Source organism: Rosa rugosa, chromosome 1, assembly GCF_958449725.1.
Source record: "Rosa rugosa chromosome 1, drRosRugo1.1, whole genome shotgun sequence".
Taxonomy (NCBI): domain Eukaryota; kingdom Viridiplantae; phylum Streptophyta; class Magnoliopsida; order Rosales; family Rosaceae; genus Rosa; species Rosa rugosa.
The window spans coordinates 6875797-6888564 of NC_084820.1; the positions used below are offsets into that span (position 1 = coordinate 6875797).

Here is a 12768-nt window from a genome sequence, read left to right on the forward strand (position 1 = left end):
TATAAAACAAAGTCCAATAAATATATAACCTGTATTGTTGTTATACATGAGGTTCCATCTACTTTTAGAATAAAGAAAAAAAGAATATTACACCACTTAATTACAAATTGCTCCCACAACCACAAAATAACGACCCCTAACAAAATGCTTTCACTCAAAAACCAGTAGACGACCTTCCTTTAAACCCGAAAAACAAGAAGCTACTGGGCACCAACAATGCCTGTTACCAGGCATTTCATCACATAAATTGTGATATGACTAACTAACAAATGCCCTCCTGTTGATAAAACTTGAGGGAAAAGAATGAACTCGCCCGGCCATCCATCAAACCAAGATAGAAGCCATGAGCTGATAAAACAAGCACTATTCACATGGATGAGTACAAACGATGAGACTGTATGCACAGGTTTCAGCACATCAATTGATGTACTTCTGCGTCTCGGATATAACGATGAGGACTGATTTGAACATCAGAGACTATGACCATCAACATCACTCTGAGCGGGGGAGTAAGAACCCAAATCCTGAGTGTTCACGGATCAACGGTGGAGGTTCAATGTCGGTTATATCTACTTGTTGCATTGTCTTAGAGATATCGTCCACCGAGAATGGTATGCTGGATTTAAAGTTCATAAAACATAAGCAACAGAAGGGGAAAAAAAATTGAGCTATCAATCCCACTGTGATTCAGAAACATGGATTATTACCTTGAGTCGTCGTCTAGTAGGAAAGAGCTGCTTACAGCATTGTTGGAATCCTCGGTCATCATGACTCTCATGCTTGATATAACCTGTATAATCCAGAAGAGTTTATTTAAAATGTTTTTAAGAAGAGAAACAGGGTCTGGAAAACCAAAATCCAAGGACAAAGGTAACAAACTAAACACTATATAATGGATAGCATAGATTATTAAATCTAGCGCCTTTTGAACTTACATCTGAAGACACACTATGTGTGCCATATTTGTCATCCCAGTACATTGTACTGATCCTGTACAGCTGCTGTATGCTAAGCACAGGACAGAGTTCTTTGGTTATTTCGTTCAAGGTCTTCTTCGGCTTTTGATGTATGACCTGAATGGTGAAGAAACGTAACAAGTCAGCTAATTCTGCAATACTAATAATAACCAGTTATTGCAATTAAAAGATTATGGCCATGAATTTTACCAGGAATCCAACGGCCTGCCTGATATGCTTCAACTCATCCCAAGCTGAGCCTGCATACTGTAGACAAAATATTTCAGGTAAGAGTCTAAGACATAAGAATGCTGAATATAATTGAAGCTTAGAGCCCAAGATATAAGAATGCAGCACAAAAAGTCATTCATAGGAGTGCTGCATGGCTCTTACTTCCTCACTTGCCCCATAGCACCACTGTTCCAACTCAGCTAATCCGGCTTTTACAAACTCCCCATTACTGAATGAACAACACTCCCGCCGCAAAAGAAGACTGCAAAACATAATTGAATAGAAGCCATGTAAGATATAGAGAAAGCGACCACTGTTACAGAAAACTGATTAAAAGCACGACAGAAGGATGATATATATATTAGAGAGAGACAGAGAGAGGACTGATTGGATCTACCTATTGAATAACTGAACATTGATGAAGGAGAATATCTGAGTGAACACCTTGCGGACCAAGAAGGGAGGCACCTGCATAAAAGCCAAATAATATAAGAGAGTACTTTACTAATCACTAATTTCAACATCTACGGGAACTATAGAACTCACATAATTTGCTTTCATTATCTTCAAGTAATTGTCTAAGCTTTTCACAATGCTTTGCCAGTGAGCAATTAAAGCTTGCTGAGCAACGGCATTAGCTTGGGCCCGTCCTTTCACTAAACTAGCCCGTGATGTCCGCGGTGCCTGCATTGTATGAAAAAAGAAACAAAGGTAAATTTCTTGCTGTCCAAGTTCATAATGAGGAGATATCCACAACTCTGACACACTGGTTATCCAAAGTCTTTATGTGTCTGCCACACATGATGTGCGTGTAAGAATTACAAACTATTTCAGGGCAAGGACAGAGTTGTCAATTTCTTTATTGTTAGCAAGACTTCTTTCGGTTTATTGTAAACAGTTTCTTAAATTTACAATTTTATAGATATGGATGCTATAGATTACCACAAAGGGATATTTAGAATTTCTTGTCAGAAACTTATAAGATATGATGGCTTCTTTCTCTATTTATTTACATTAAAGCCAACTGTAGCAGTTCCACAAAATATTAAGCTAACCCACCTGGATACATAATCCGAGTAATGGTGAGATCTCTTTCTTTAAGTTGTCTCTCATCATTCCATATATCTTCTCAAGGAAAGCAGTCAGCTGCTGCTTAAACAATAACGCAGGGTACTTGGCCTCAACTTGCCGTAAGTCATCCAGCCTACCAAGTCCTCCTCGACCATTAAGAAATGAGAGTCCCGCACTTTGTGGAGAGGCCCGTAAACCCTAAGATTGAGGGTAACAATGAATAGTGGGGTGAAAAGTAGGATAAGAAACGATATGATCCAACAGAATATTAAAGGTGCACAAATGTTTAACTGCCTCGAACCTGAGACATCCTTCCAAAAAGAGAGGCTGATGATGTTCTCCGCCGTTGTGGTGTCAAGCTAGCTGCTCCACTTGCTTTAAGTGTATGTTGGAGTAGCAACAATAAAGTTGAGGTATTAGATAACCAATAGGCTAATGTGTCATTATTGTCCTGAACCTGTAATGAGGAAATTTTACGAGCACAATTATTTGTAAAGAGTATTCAACATATGTTCGAACTGATGAGATTAAGAAACTGTGGCCAAGTATCAGGCTTGGATCTCTTAAAACCACTAAAGCTACTAACCTCTATGGCTGAAGCTATTGTTTGAATTACACGGTCGAAAATGCCAGTCCTTTCCACTTCAAATGACCTCCAGTGAAGAAGACATTTGTATATGACACAAGCAGCAATTGGTCTGCCCCCGAAAAAACCCAAATCTTGTGATATGCACTTGATCAGCAACTCCTGGTTCTCCTGAAAATAGAAAGTAGATATGTGATAACATATTCGAAAGGGGAAGTGAAAACTAAGATAAGAGTGCACGAAATAGCCCCTTACCTGCTGCTTTTCATTGAGAGATTTTTGCGGTTTTTCCTCTGACTCAGCCTCACGTGCATTTGATACGGAAAGAGTCATATCCTGAAGCATATATCAAACAATAAGCAATACAAGTAAAAAGAAAATCAACCATCCCCTAAAAGTTTGTTTTCATTTATAGAAGCAAAGGCATTCACTTACGGATGTGACCTTGGACTCTCCATTTAGAATATTCCCATTCTCTGGTGTTCTCTGCAAAGTTCAAGAAACACCCATCCATGAGCTTACATGATAATGCAAATGAAAGAACAATGAATGAGGATCCTGAATACAATAGATACCTGAATAATCACCGTCTTTGGTCTTGAAGACACAGCTTTCGGTGACATGGTCAGTGCTTGTTGACGAAGTACTTGATTCTCCGCCTCTGTGCTGGAAAGTTTCTCCTCTAGCCTGAATTATGGAAAACAATCAACTGAGTGAACATGACTTCACAGCAAAAAAGAGACTGAGAGTGAGAGAGAAAGTAAATCTCGAGTCAGTCAGGCATGAACTAACTGCCTCTGGCTTCCATAGAAAGTGTTAACGAACCTCTGTACAGATTCCTGAAGCTGATCAACCTTTCTGCCAGCATCGTCAAGTTGTCTGGCCAACTCTGCACTTTTAGCTTCAGCATCATTATAAGCCTTCCTGGCCTCTTCGGCTGCCTGTCTTTCTGACAGTAGCATGGTCTGTACGTTTGGAACGCCCCATCAAGTCAGCATACCCATGAGCTCAGTTTTAAGGTAAATCATCAATTATGTGCTCCACATGTCATACAAACATTGATAGCTATTTTAAGGCTACAACCAACCCCAACTACGACTGTTGATCAGTGCTAAGGCTGGGAACATTCCCAGCTCAGTACAAAATAGTTGAGCCTGAGCTCACCCACCCGACATTTGGGTCAGAACTCCTAACCCAAAACCCGCACAACCAATTGGGTAAATCTCATTGTCTCTTATGTCAGCATTAGAGACATGACCTCTACTAAATAGAGAAATCACTGAGATCTATCATTATTTATCTGGCTTAGTTGAAAAATGCATTAGTATTCTTGTTAAAACTTTACAAGTGCTACTATGACAAACTGGTAGAACTCAGAGAAGAAGATATTTCATTGACAGAGAACGAGCAAATCCAAGTTATAGTGCACACCTTCAAATTCTCCACCTCAGCTGATAATGAATCAATCTTTTCAGTGTCTTGAATTAATACAGGAGTCTCCTGAACGACAGGAGGAGCATCTTCAATTGCCTTCTGAGCTGCTTCTCGTTCTCTAATTGCTCTTGCATTTGCTTCTTCCAGTTGTATTTGCATTGCATGCAAAGCTTCTTGCAACTTAGCAGCTTCTTGGGCTTTTTCCTCTTCCAAATCAGTCTGCATTTCAACTCAACAAAAATTAATTTACAGTGCAACTAAGATTGTTTCCACTTTCCCTCCTAGGACACTCTGTATTAAGTTTAAAAATAGAATTACCCTTAATCGCTTCTCAAGTTGCACACGATATGTAAGTTCTTCCACACGCTTTTCTAATTTGTCTTTAGCTTCCTTCAGGGCCCCTGTTTCTCTTGCAGCCTAAATCGATTTAAATAGTTAGTGGAATTACAAAACTATTACATCTTCCTACAAAAACAAAATTACATCAAGGAGTCTGATTCCAAACCATTTTGAGATTTCGGAGCTCTCTCCGGGCAACCCTACACCTCCACCCACACTGCGTAACTATTGCAGCCTTCTGGAGACTCCTATAATATGAATATGCTATGTGGCAACGCAAATGAGCCTGCAAGCAACCAACAAAATGACCGCTTGACATTATTTCTCTTGAACAACTTACATGAAAAGAAGCATTATTGTTCTTGCTGTCATCATGCAAACTAAATTAGCAACATTCATCTAAAAGTTCCCAAACTTTCTTTTCTAAATTTTAAGACAACTCAATCAGGAGATGAATGAAAATAGGACCTGGACAAGAATTGCAGCCTTAGTTTGCTTTCTGAATCTGAACTCATTTCGAGCAGTCATTGCTCTCAACCCTGTCTGTAATGTGATTGCAGACGACCGAACTGTCAAGTAGGATTTCCTCGCAATGTATCTCCGCAAACCTTTCTGTATCTTGACAGCTGCTGCTTCTTGCCGCAGCTGCTCAAATATTTCACGTGAAGAAATACCTACATACCAAGAATACAGTTATAATCTGGAGGATATAAGAATCAATTAATAGAATAGCATACATTCCAGCGCAAGGGATATCTCATCTACTTTTCTGAATTCAGTGTGATTGAGAAAGTTTCATTTGGTATGAAATAATAGCTTTATGATACTTTTAAATTATTATACCCCATTTTACTCATTATCATATCCCAATGATCATTCCCATTAATAAATATTAGAGTTTCATGATTTAAAGTTCAACATCCTCACAATGTCGACTAATAATTGGCTTTGTGCCACAGCAAAATAAATGCCATTCAATTAAAAGCAAAAGGTATCAAGGAAGCACTATTTAAGTGGAATTTAAGAAGATACCTCGCACATAGGATTGTAATTGAATAGCAGCTTTACGTATTGCAATGAACTCTTTGCGTGCCATATGGGTACGAATTTGCCTCTGTATGGTTCTCGCTGCATTTCCAAGTACCTCTGCTCTTCTAGCATCCAACTCGGCCATCTGACCAGCTCTTAGGAAGACCTTTGTCTTGCCTATCTGCCAAGGCATGTTTGAAAAAATAAAATTAGAAAACAACAACATTGAAAAAATGTTTGGCAAATTGTGACAGTCCAAGTAAAATACACTTGGAAACTTCAAACGACACAACTTAAGCAGCATCTATAGAATAGGGTTTAGCAGTATGCACAAGGAAACACAAAGAAATGACAGATAGCTATTAGCGATAGCAATAGGTATGGACAGTCAGGTTTAGATAAAATTCATGAGAGGGCCACAGTCGGGGTTGGTGCACTGATGGCCTCACCTTAAGAGCTAACAAACAACAGATAAGCTCATGTATAAAAAACATAAGGTATATAAGGGCCACACTATTCCAACAGCCATAGATAAGTAACATCATCAAGATGATATATACATGGCAATTTGAATCACCTGATAACCAGTCAATCCCATCTTATCAAGGATCATTTGACATGCAACCTTGTCGTCAGAGCTGTTTAGGAAAAAGTTAAAAACAGTTAGTAATTCTTCTGATATATATATATATGCATCCCACAAGAAGAATCAGTGCCCATATTTTATAAAGCATAAGAAATAGTGAAGTCAAAAATAAATACTTACTTTCCTTCCAAAACATCAGGAGCAAGAACCCCAAAGCGGTTAAGAAACTCATAAAATGTACGTCTGGTAGGATATCCAGCACAGCTGATCCTAATCGCCTCAAGAACACCCTGTAACATATATTAATGACTTATATAAAGCTACCCACATAACAGGATTCCAAATGATAATTTTTCGAAGATAATACAGCATGAATGAAGCACAAGATAAATGTATGGGCAGCTCATACTCACACCACAACGTAATTGTTGTATTATGTTGAAGTTCTCAAAAATAGCAGGCTTGAGGACATTGTTTGGCTTCACACATCTGATATAGTGAGGTTCCGTTGAGCTCAAGGTCTCCATCAAAGATTGAAGTTGTAACTGCATTTTTGAGAAAAAAGAAACTCAACTGTTGTTCCATAACTTTATTTTTCTTGATATTGAAAAATGGAACCAACCATATGGAGACTAAAACTCAGCAAAATAAGTTAGTTAATATGTTTAATCCAATTTAAAGAGCTCATAAAAAATATCTGAGAGTGACACCTTGAAGCGTGATCCAATGGATGAAAATTTTGAAGACTTGGATGATTCCTCTGGAAGTGGAGGAAATAGCCCTGCCACAAAAGGGCATTTGGAGGCTGTCAATAGATCCTGGTGTTCCGCCACCACATAATCTTTGTTTTTATCAATGAACTGATCAGCTAGATAAGTCACCTGAAATAAAATGGCGATCTGTTAGTACAAAATTATAGATTACAAGAATGTTACAGAGTAACAGGGCATGTGTAATGGTCCAAACATCTATACCTCTCCTGCGTAGTGAGAGATGGTAAAACTAGTTCGAGAAAGCTTAGGTTTGATAAACCGCTTGTTGTTTTTGAATGTCTGGTATAACTTCTGAGCGAACGTCTCATGTGTGGATTTAGGAAACATACTGTGCCAAGCAATGAACCAACATGAGTCCAACCAAAAGGAAGAATATAAATATGCAAGCATGAGTAGAAGAGTTCGTGAACAGCACATTGTAAAATAGAGGATAGCAGTATACATCCAAAGCTAGAGCGAGTAATATCTTGCAAAGACATCAAACATATTAGGGGGAGAAAATGCAGGAGTAAAATATTAGCCACATACCAGGCTTCATCCAAGAGGGAAATTACTCCTCCAGGTTTCTGAAAAATTAAAACAACTCAAGTTAATATAAATAGGAAATAACTAGAAATTGTGTTTTCTGTCATTTAAAGAAAATAAACATTATGAGTTTGTAATCATGTAGAACATCTTAGCCATGTTGGATAGTCAGAAAAAGGTTACAGCAACCAACAATATATCACCTTTTCAATCAAATCCAGCACATCTTGGTTATCAACAAACTCAATGTAGCTCCAATTGATTTCTTCTTTCGTGTATTCTTCCTGTTCCATCTTAAAGACATGCTGCAGGATGCAATTGCAAAAGAGTTTGATTACAACTGACCAAGTATTTGTATTAAAGAGTAAGAGAGACCTGTGCCAAAAGTTACCAACCTGATTGAAATGTTGTTGCAGCTTCTCATTTGTAAAGTTGATACAAAACTGCTCAAAACTATTCAAAAGAAACCATGTCAACTAAAAGACCACATCTTACAATGCAAAAGAGAATATCTAAAGCTGACATTTTACCTATTGAACTTAAAGCTCTCAAACCCATAAATATCAAGAACTCCAATTAATGATTTTGAGTTTGGATCTTGACCAATTGAGAAGTTAATCTTCTCCACAAGCCTGTATAGATTAAGGAAAACTATATTAGAACTGGTTGGAATAAATGTGGATAGGCTTAAAGTCTATACTATATTCTATAATATTACAATAGTAATGTGGATAGGCTGCATATGCATGGACACAAGTACATACAGACAGTGGTAAGGAAGTCACATTACCAGTCAAACAAACGTGAATAAATAGTTTTAGCCAAGGCATCTCTGCTAGCCAATGCAGACACCGGGTCAAGAGTCCTCGTGATGACCTCTTCTGGTGTTACCATTACACGTTTAATCAGAGCATCTTCCAAGCTCTTGGGATCACACCTACAATAAAGCACAAATGAAGTCTGGCATTAACAATCATATTATTGGAAATGCATCCAACACAGTAAAGGTCAAATAGGGCATACTTAAGCAGCTCAGCTGTCGTACTAAGATGGAATCTAGACTTCTCATCCTTAATGACAGAAGAATCAACATCCTCTCCTTTTGCAAATTCAACATTTCCAAGATGCAGAATTGCAGCTACCACCATAAAAATTGCATCCTGAAAAGAATAATTATAAATTAATAAATTAAAGGGAGAATAGTCACTTTGGTCACTCAACTATGACTCATTCGACACTTTGGTCACTCAAGTTTCAAATATATCACTTTGGTCACTCAAGTATTACACTGTCATTCACAAAAGTCACTTTGTTGTGAGAAAAAATGCCCCTTGGGTGACTTTTGTGAATGACAGTGTAATACTTGAGTGACCAAAGTGATATATTTGAAACTTGAGTGACCAAAGTGTCGAATGAGTCGTAGTTGAGTGACCATTTGTGGAATTCTCCCTAAATTAAAAAAAAACTCTTATTATCGAACTAAATGTAAACACCACATACAAACTATATTGTAGAACTTCTGGAAACACCAACCTGCTCTTCGTCACTGATCCCAACTACATCCATAGCCCTTCGCGTTGCAGCATATTCTTCGCCATCATCTATTCCATCAAGCACATAGCAACTAGATTGATTCAAGTAATGGTAATCTTTAGGGTTTCCCAACTTAAATTTCTCTCTATCCTGAAAAGTTATAAGAATCAAAGTATATTATCGCTTACCATCGTGGGTACAGGCAGCATAACATATGATTCAGGTGGTGCAGAACAGATTATACATACCTCAGGTGGTGCAGAACAAAGAAGGTAAAAGCAGTGATAATTTCTTTCAGGATCTGAAATTTGGCAAACACGAGACCTTTCAAGCAAATAAGTTCGTATAGCTGCCCCAGAGATCCTCCCACTCTTGTCGAACTGGATCTCCACAAATTTACCAAAACGACTGCATTGTGTAAACAGAACAGAGATTGAGAAATTAAAAATGTACACCAACTTCCTGTTCGTGATATTTTCTACAGATTACAATAAATCATAATGGCGGGTACTGAAGACCCAGAGTTCCCACAACTAGAGAAAAGCAGCCTCAACTCTTTTCTTTATTAGGATTAGCAAACATTTCCAGACTGTTGAGCGTGTATCCTATTACTTTCTTTCATTTCATATTGAATGTATTCCATAATTCATTTAAAAATTTGCACAACAATCCCAGAGTTAACAAATACTCACCTAGAGTTGTTATTTCTGACAGTTTTGGCATTGCCAAAAGCTTCAAGAACTGGATTGGACTGTAAACAATCAACCAGAAAAAACCATTCAGGTAACGGTAAACATCCTAAACTGAATTGGACTGTAAACTATTCTAACTTTTAAAGAAATATATTGAGAAAGAATATTAAATTTTAACTATAGGCCGAGGAAAGAATATAGTTTCATCATACTTCTAGAACTTGCTGTTCAACTGTCCGTCCTTCTACACCAGATCGCCCTCCAAGGTATGCAAGATATCGCATAAGCATCTTTGTTGTCTCTGTCTTACCAGCACCACTCTCCCCACTGACCAGAATTGAATTGCTCTTTCCCTCGTTGATCATTGCTCTGTTACACAGTACTGAAGTAGTAAGAAGATGACCAGGAGAAAGCGTGGTGGGTGAATCGAGAAAATATATATCACATTTGACAAGACATATTTAAGTACCTGTATGCAACGTCCGCAATTGCAAAAACATGAGGACTTAACTCCCCAAATCCAGCTCCTTTATATTGTTCCATCATATGTGTGTCATACATATGTGGTAATCTTTGAAATGGGTTTACTGCAATCAATATATTGCCAGTGTATGTCTGGAAAGATATACAATGAATAAGCAAACAAAAACTTCTACTATAGAAAATTTCTTCAGCGCAGGAAAAAGGAGAAATGTGTGTATCTTACATAAATTTCATTAAGTTCATATCTGGCAGCCAAATTATGCAGAACTCCTGGCTCATGCAAATATGAGAGCTTTGTCATGTCATCTACACCACCAGGAGGAGCTTCAGTATCTTCAGGAAAAACTTTTGAGATATGTGTAACAACCTGCAATCAGATTTACAGTTAGTAAAAGTTACAAGACCTCAGAGTTCAAAGTGATCATATGTACAATGAAATTCAGGATTACTTAAACAGTTAAACATCAAATTTCCACTTTAAATTACTAAATGAATGTTGATATAAGTTCAAAGCAGATAATATCTTAATCACATGAAAAGCTCTACATTGGAGCAACTGAAGTTTCTAATCAACAAAATTTTATTCTCCCATCACTAAATACAAAGTTGACACAGATATTGCATTAAATATGACTCACTGTTTTCCCATTTTTGGTTTGGACGTGAACTTCTTCACCATTAATTCGGGACACTTCTCCACCAACCCATGCCTCCTTTGGATCTTCAACCCAGACGTGAGAGCCTACAATAATGTTAACTGGCGGAGCCTGAAAACACAACCACATAAAAATTGGAAACAGTTAAATCAAACTACAAGAAACTATAATTGTCACAATGCACAAATTACTGAAACACAAGATTCAAATATTCACACATTAGCATACAAATATAAAAAGCAAGCAATATCAATTAACAGGATCACCAAATTATTTGGATTATCTAAAATGAATGAAGCATTTAGCAACAACCAGTCTCTATCATACTAAAGCAAAGCTCATAGAACAGCAAAGATGCAATACTTAAAATTAAAAATAAAAAAAATTAAAAATAAAAGTTGAAACAAGAGGAAGAAAACTGAAAAGGAATTAATATCAAGAGCCAACCCGATATAAGTTAGTACATAATCAGCCTATTGTTTAGAAAAGAGCTATCCAAAGCATTTCATTGCAAATTTTAGCAAGCGTCTTGAGAAGTAGAATTGATACTATATGCCTATAAAAATTGTCAAAAGACAGAAACATATCGGTGGGGTTCTATGCACACTCATTGCAAAAGCTACATTCTAACAAACAACATCATGCATAGAAATTGCCATGGCAGTGAGCAACCAAAATTAAAAATCCTTCTTAATTAACAAAGCCAATCAAAAATACAATCTCCACAGTCTTCATCAATTTCAGACTTTACGTTGCTACCCTAGGTATAATTTTTGGTAAGAACATTATTCAGTATGTGACATCTACTCCAACAAATCACATAACTACCCCGTAAATGCAATCGAATTGGTGAGTCGTCCATTAAAACTTTATTGCTTTCACCACGTACAATGCTTCAGACTTCAGCACTAGCATCTAAATCAATACTTAAATCCGTTCATTCGTTCTTCTTCTCACCCTAATACCTACCTATTCATATTCTCTGAATTCAGCGCTACCAAATATACCGCATACAAACCAAATTTGAAAAACAAGAAACTAAAATCCTCATGTATTACCATTGCAACATAATTATAGCTACAGACTTAAAATTAACCAAAAAATCATACATATCAAACATCCTAATCTCTTCAAATTTTCGCAATCAAAAACTAAATCCGAGCAAAACTCATACAATCAAAGAAATCATCTAAAACAAAAACCTCTCTTCCAAATTTACCATATCGATTTTGCTCGGCGATCGCCTCCGCTAGCTCATCCGATACGCGACCGAGTCAGATCGGAGAGCAAACCGACCGGTGAGCTCCGGAGGAGCTTCCACCGGAGAAACCGAAATTTGAATTTCGAGCTGGAGGAAGAAGACGATAAAAGCAACCGAACAAGTTTTTAATTTCTTTTGGAATTTTTCTCTGTTACGAAATTGAGGTATGGAAGCTTATATACGGAAAAGCTAAGCAACAGGCTTCTCTCGTTGTTTCTCTCTCTAGGATTTTTTTTTTAGCTGCTTGAGTTGGTGTGAGAGTTTCTCTCTCTAGAAAATAGTTTTCTGCTTCTTTTTTACTGCTCTGGTCAGCTCTGGGGTCCTTTTGAAAGAGAGAGAGAGAGAGAAGAGGGCTCTTTCGTGACCTCCACAAACAGTGGCTTTCGGCTCTAAATCCGACAATGTTGAGAGAGAGGTATTTAAGCCCCACCGAAAATGAAAATACCAAGCATTTCGGCCAGGTAGTTCCCCTTATTTACCGAAACGCCCTTCCATTTTCGACTGCCTTTTTCATCTCTTTTTGACTCCACTCTCCATTTAAGCATCCTGGACGGCGGATTGAAAGTGTTATTTGAGCTCCTCGTAAGTTTTTGTTTGAATATTTTAGACCTCG

The 12768-nt window shown here is 37.5% G+C and overlaps 1 protein-coding gene across 1 annotated transcript; it reads right to left on the reverse strand.

Moving 5' to 3' along the window:
- Window positions 1-12437, reverse strand: LOC133713585 (myosin-17-like). Its single transcript, XM_062139623.1, has 38 exons — window positions 12114-12437; window positions 10877-11005; window positions 10462-10605; window positions 10225-10370; window positions 9968-10124; window positions 9756-9814; window positions 9312-9471; window positions 9064-9213; window positions 8554-8690; window positions 8321-8467; window positions 8061-8162; window positions 7926-7983; window positions 7734-7835; window positions 7534-7571; window positions 7207-7333; window positions 6943-7113; window positions 6646-6777; window positions 6413-6522; window positions 6224-6284; window positions 5650-5827; window positions 5086-5291; window positions 4784-4903; window positions 4597-4695; window positions 4276-4497; window positions 3670-3809; window positions 3420-3531; window positions 3280-3330; window positions 3100-3180; window positions 2845-3015; window positions 2560-2715; window positions 2247-2456; window positions 1734-1871; window positions 1585-1655; window positions 1350-1449; window positions 1167-1223; window positions 936-1073; window positions 708-790; window positions 1-616 (listed from the first exon to the last, which is right to left on the reverse strand). The coding sequence occupies exons 1-38, from the start codon at window positions 12114-12116 to the stop codon at window positions 493-495; spliced, it is 4590 nt and encodes a 1529-aa protein (XP_061995607.1). The 5' UTR covers window positions 12117-12437; the 3' UTR covers window positions 1-492.
- Between the last annotated feature and the right edge of the window lie 331 nt (window positions 12438-12768).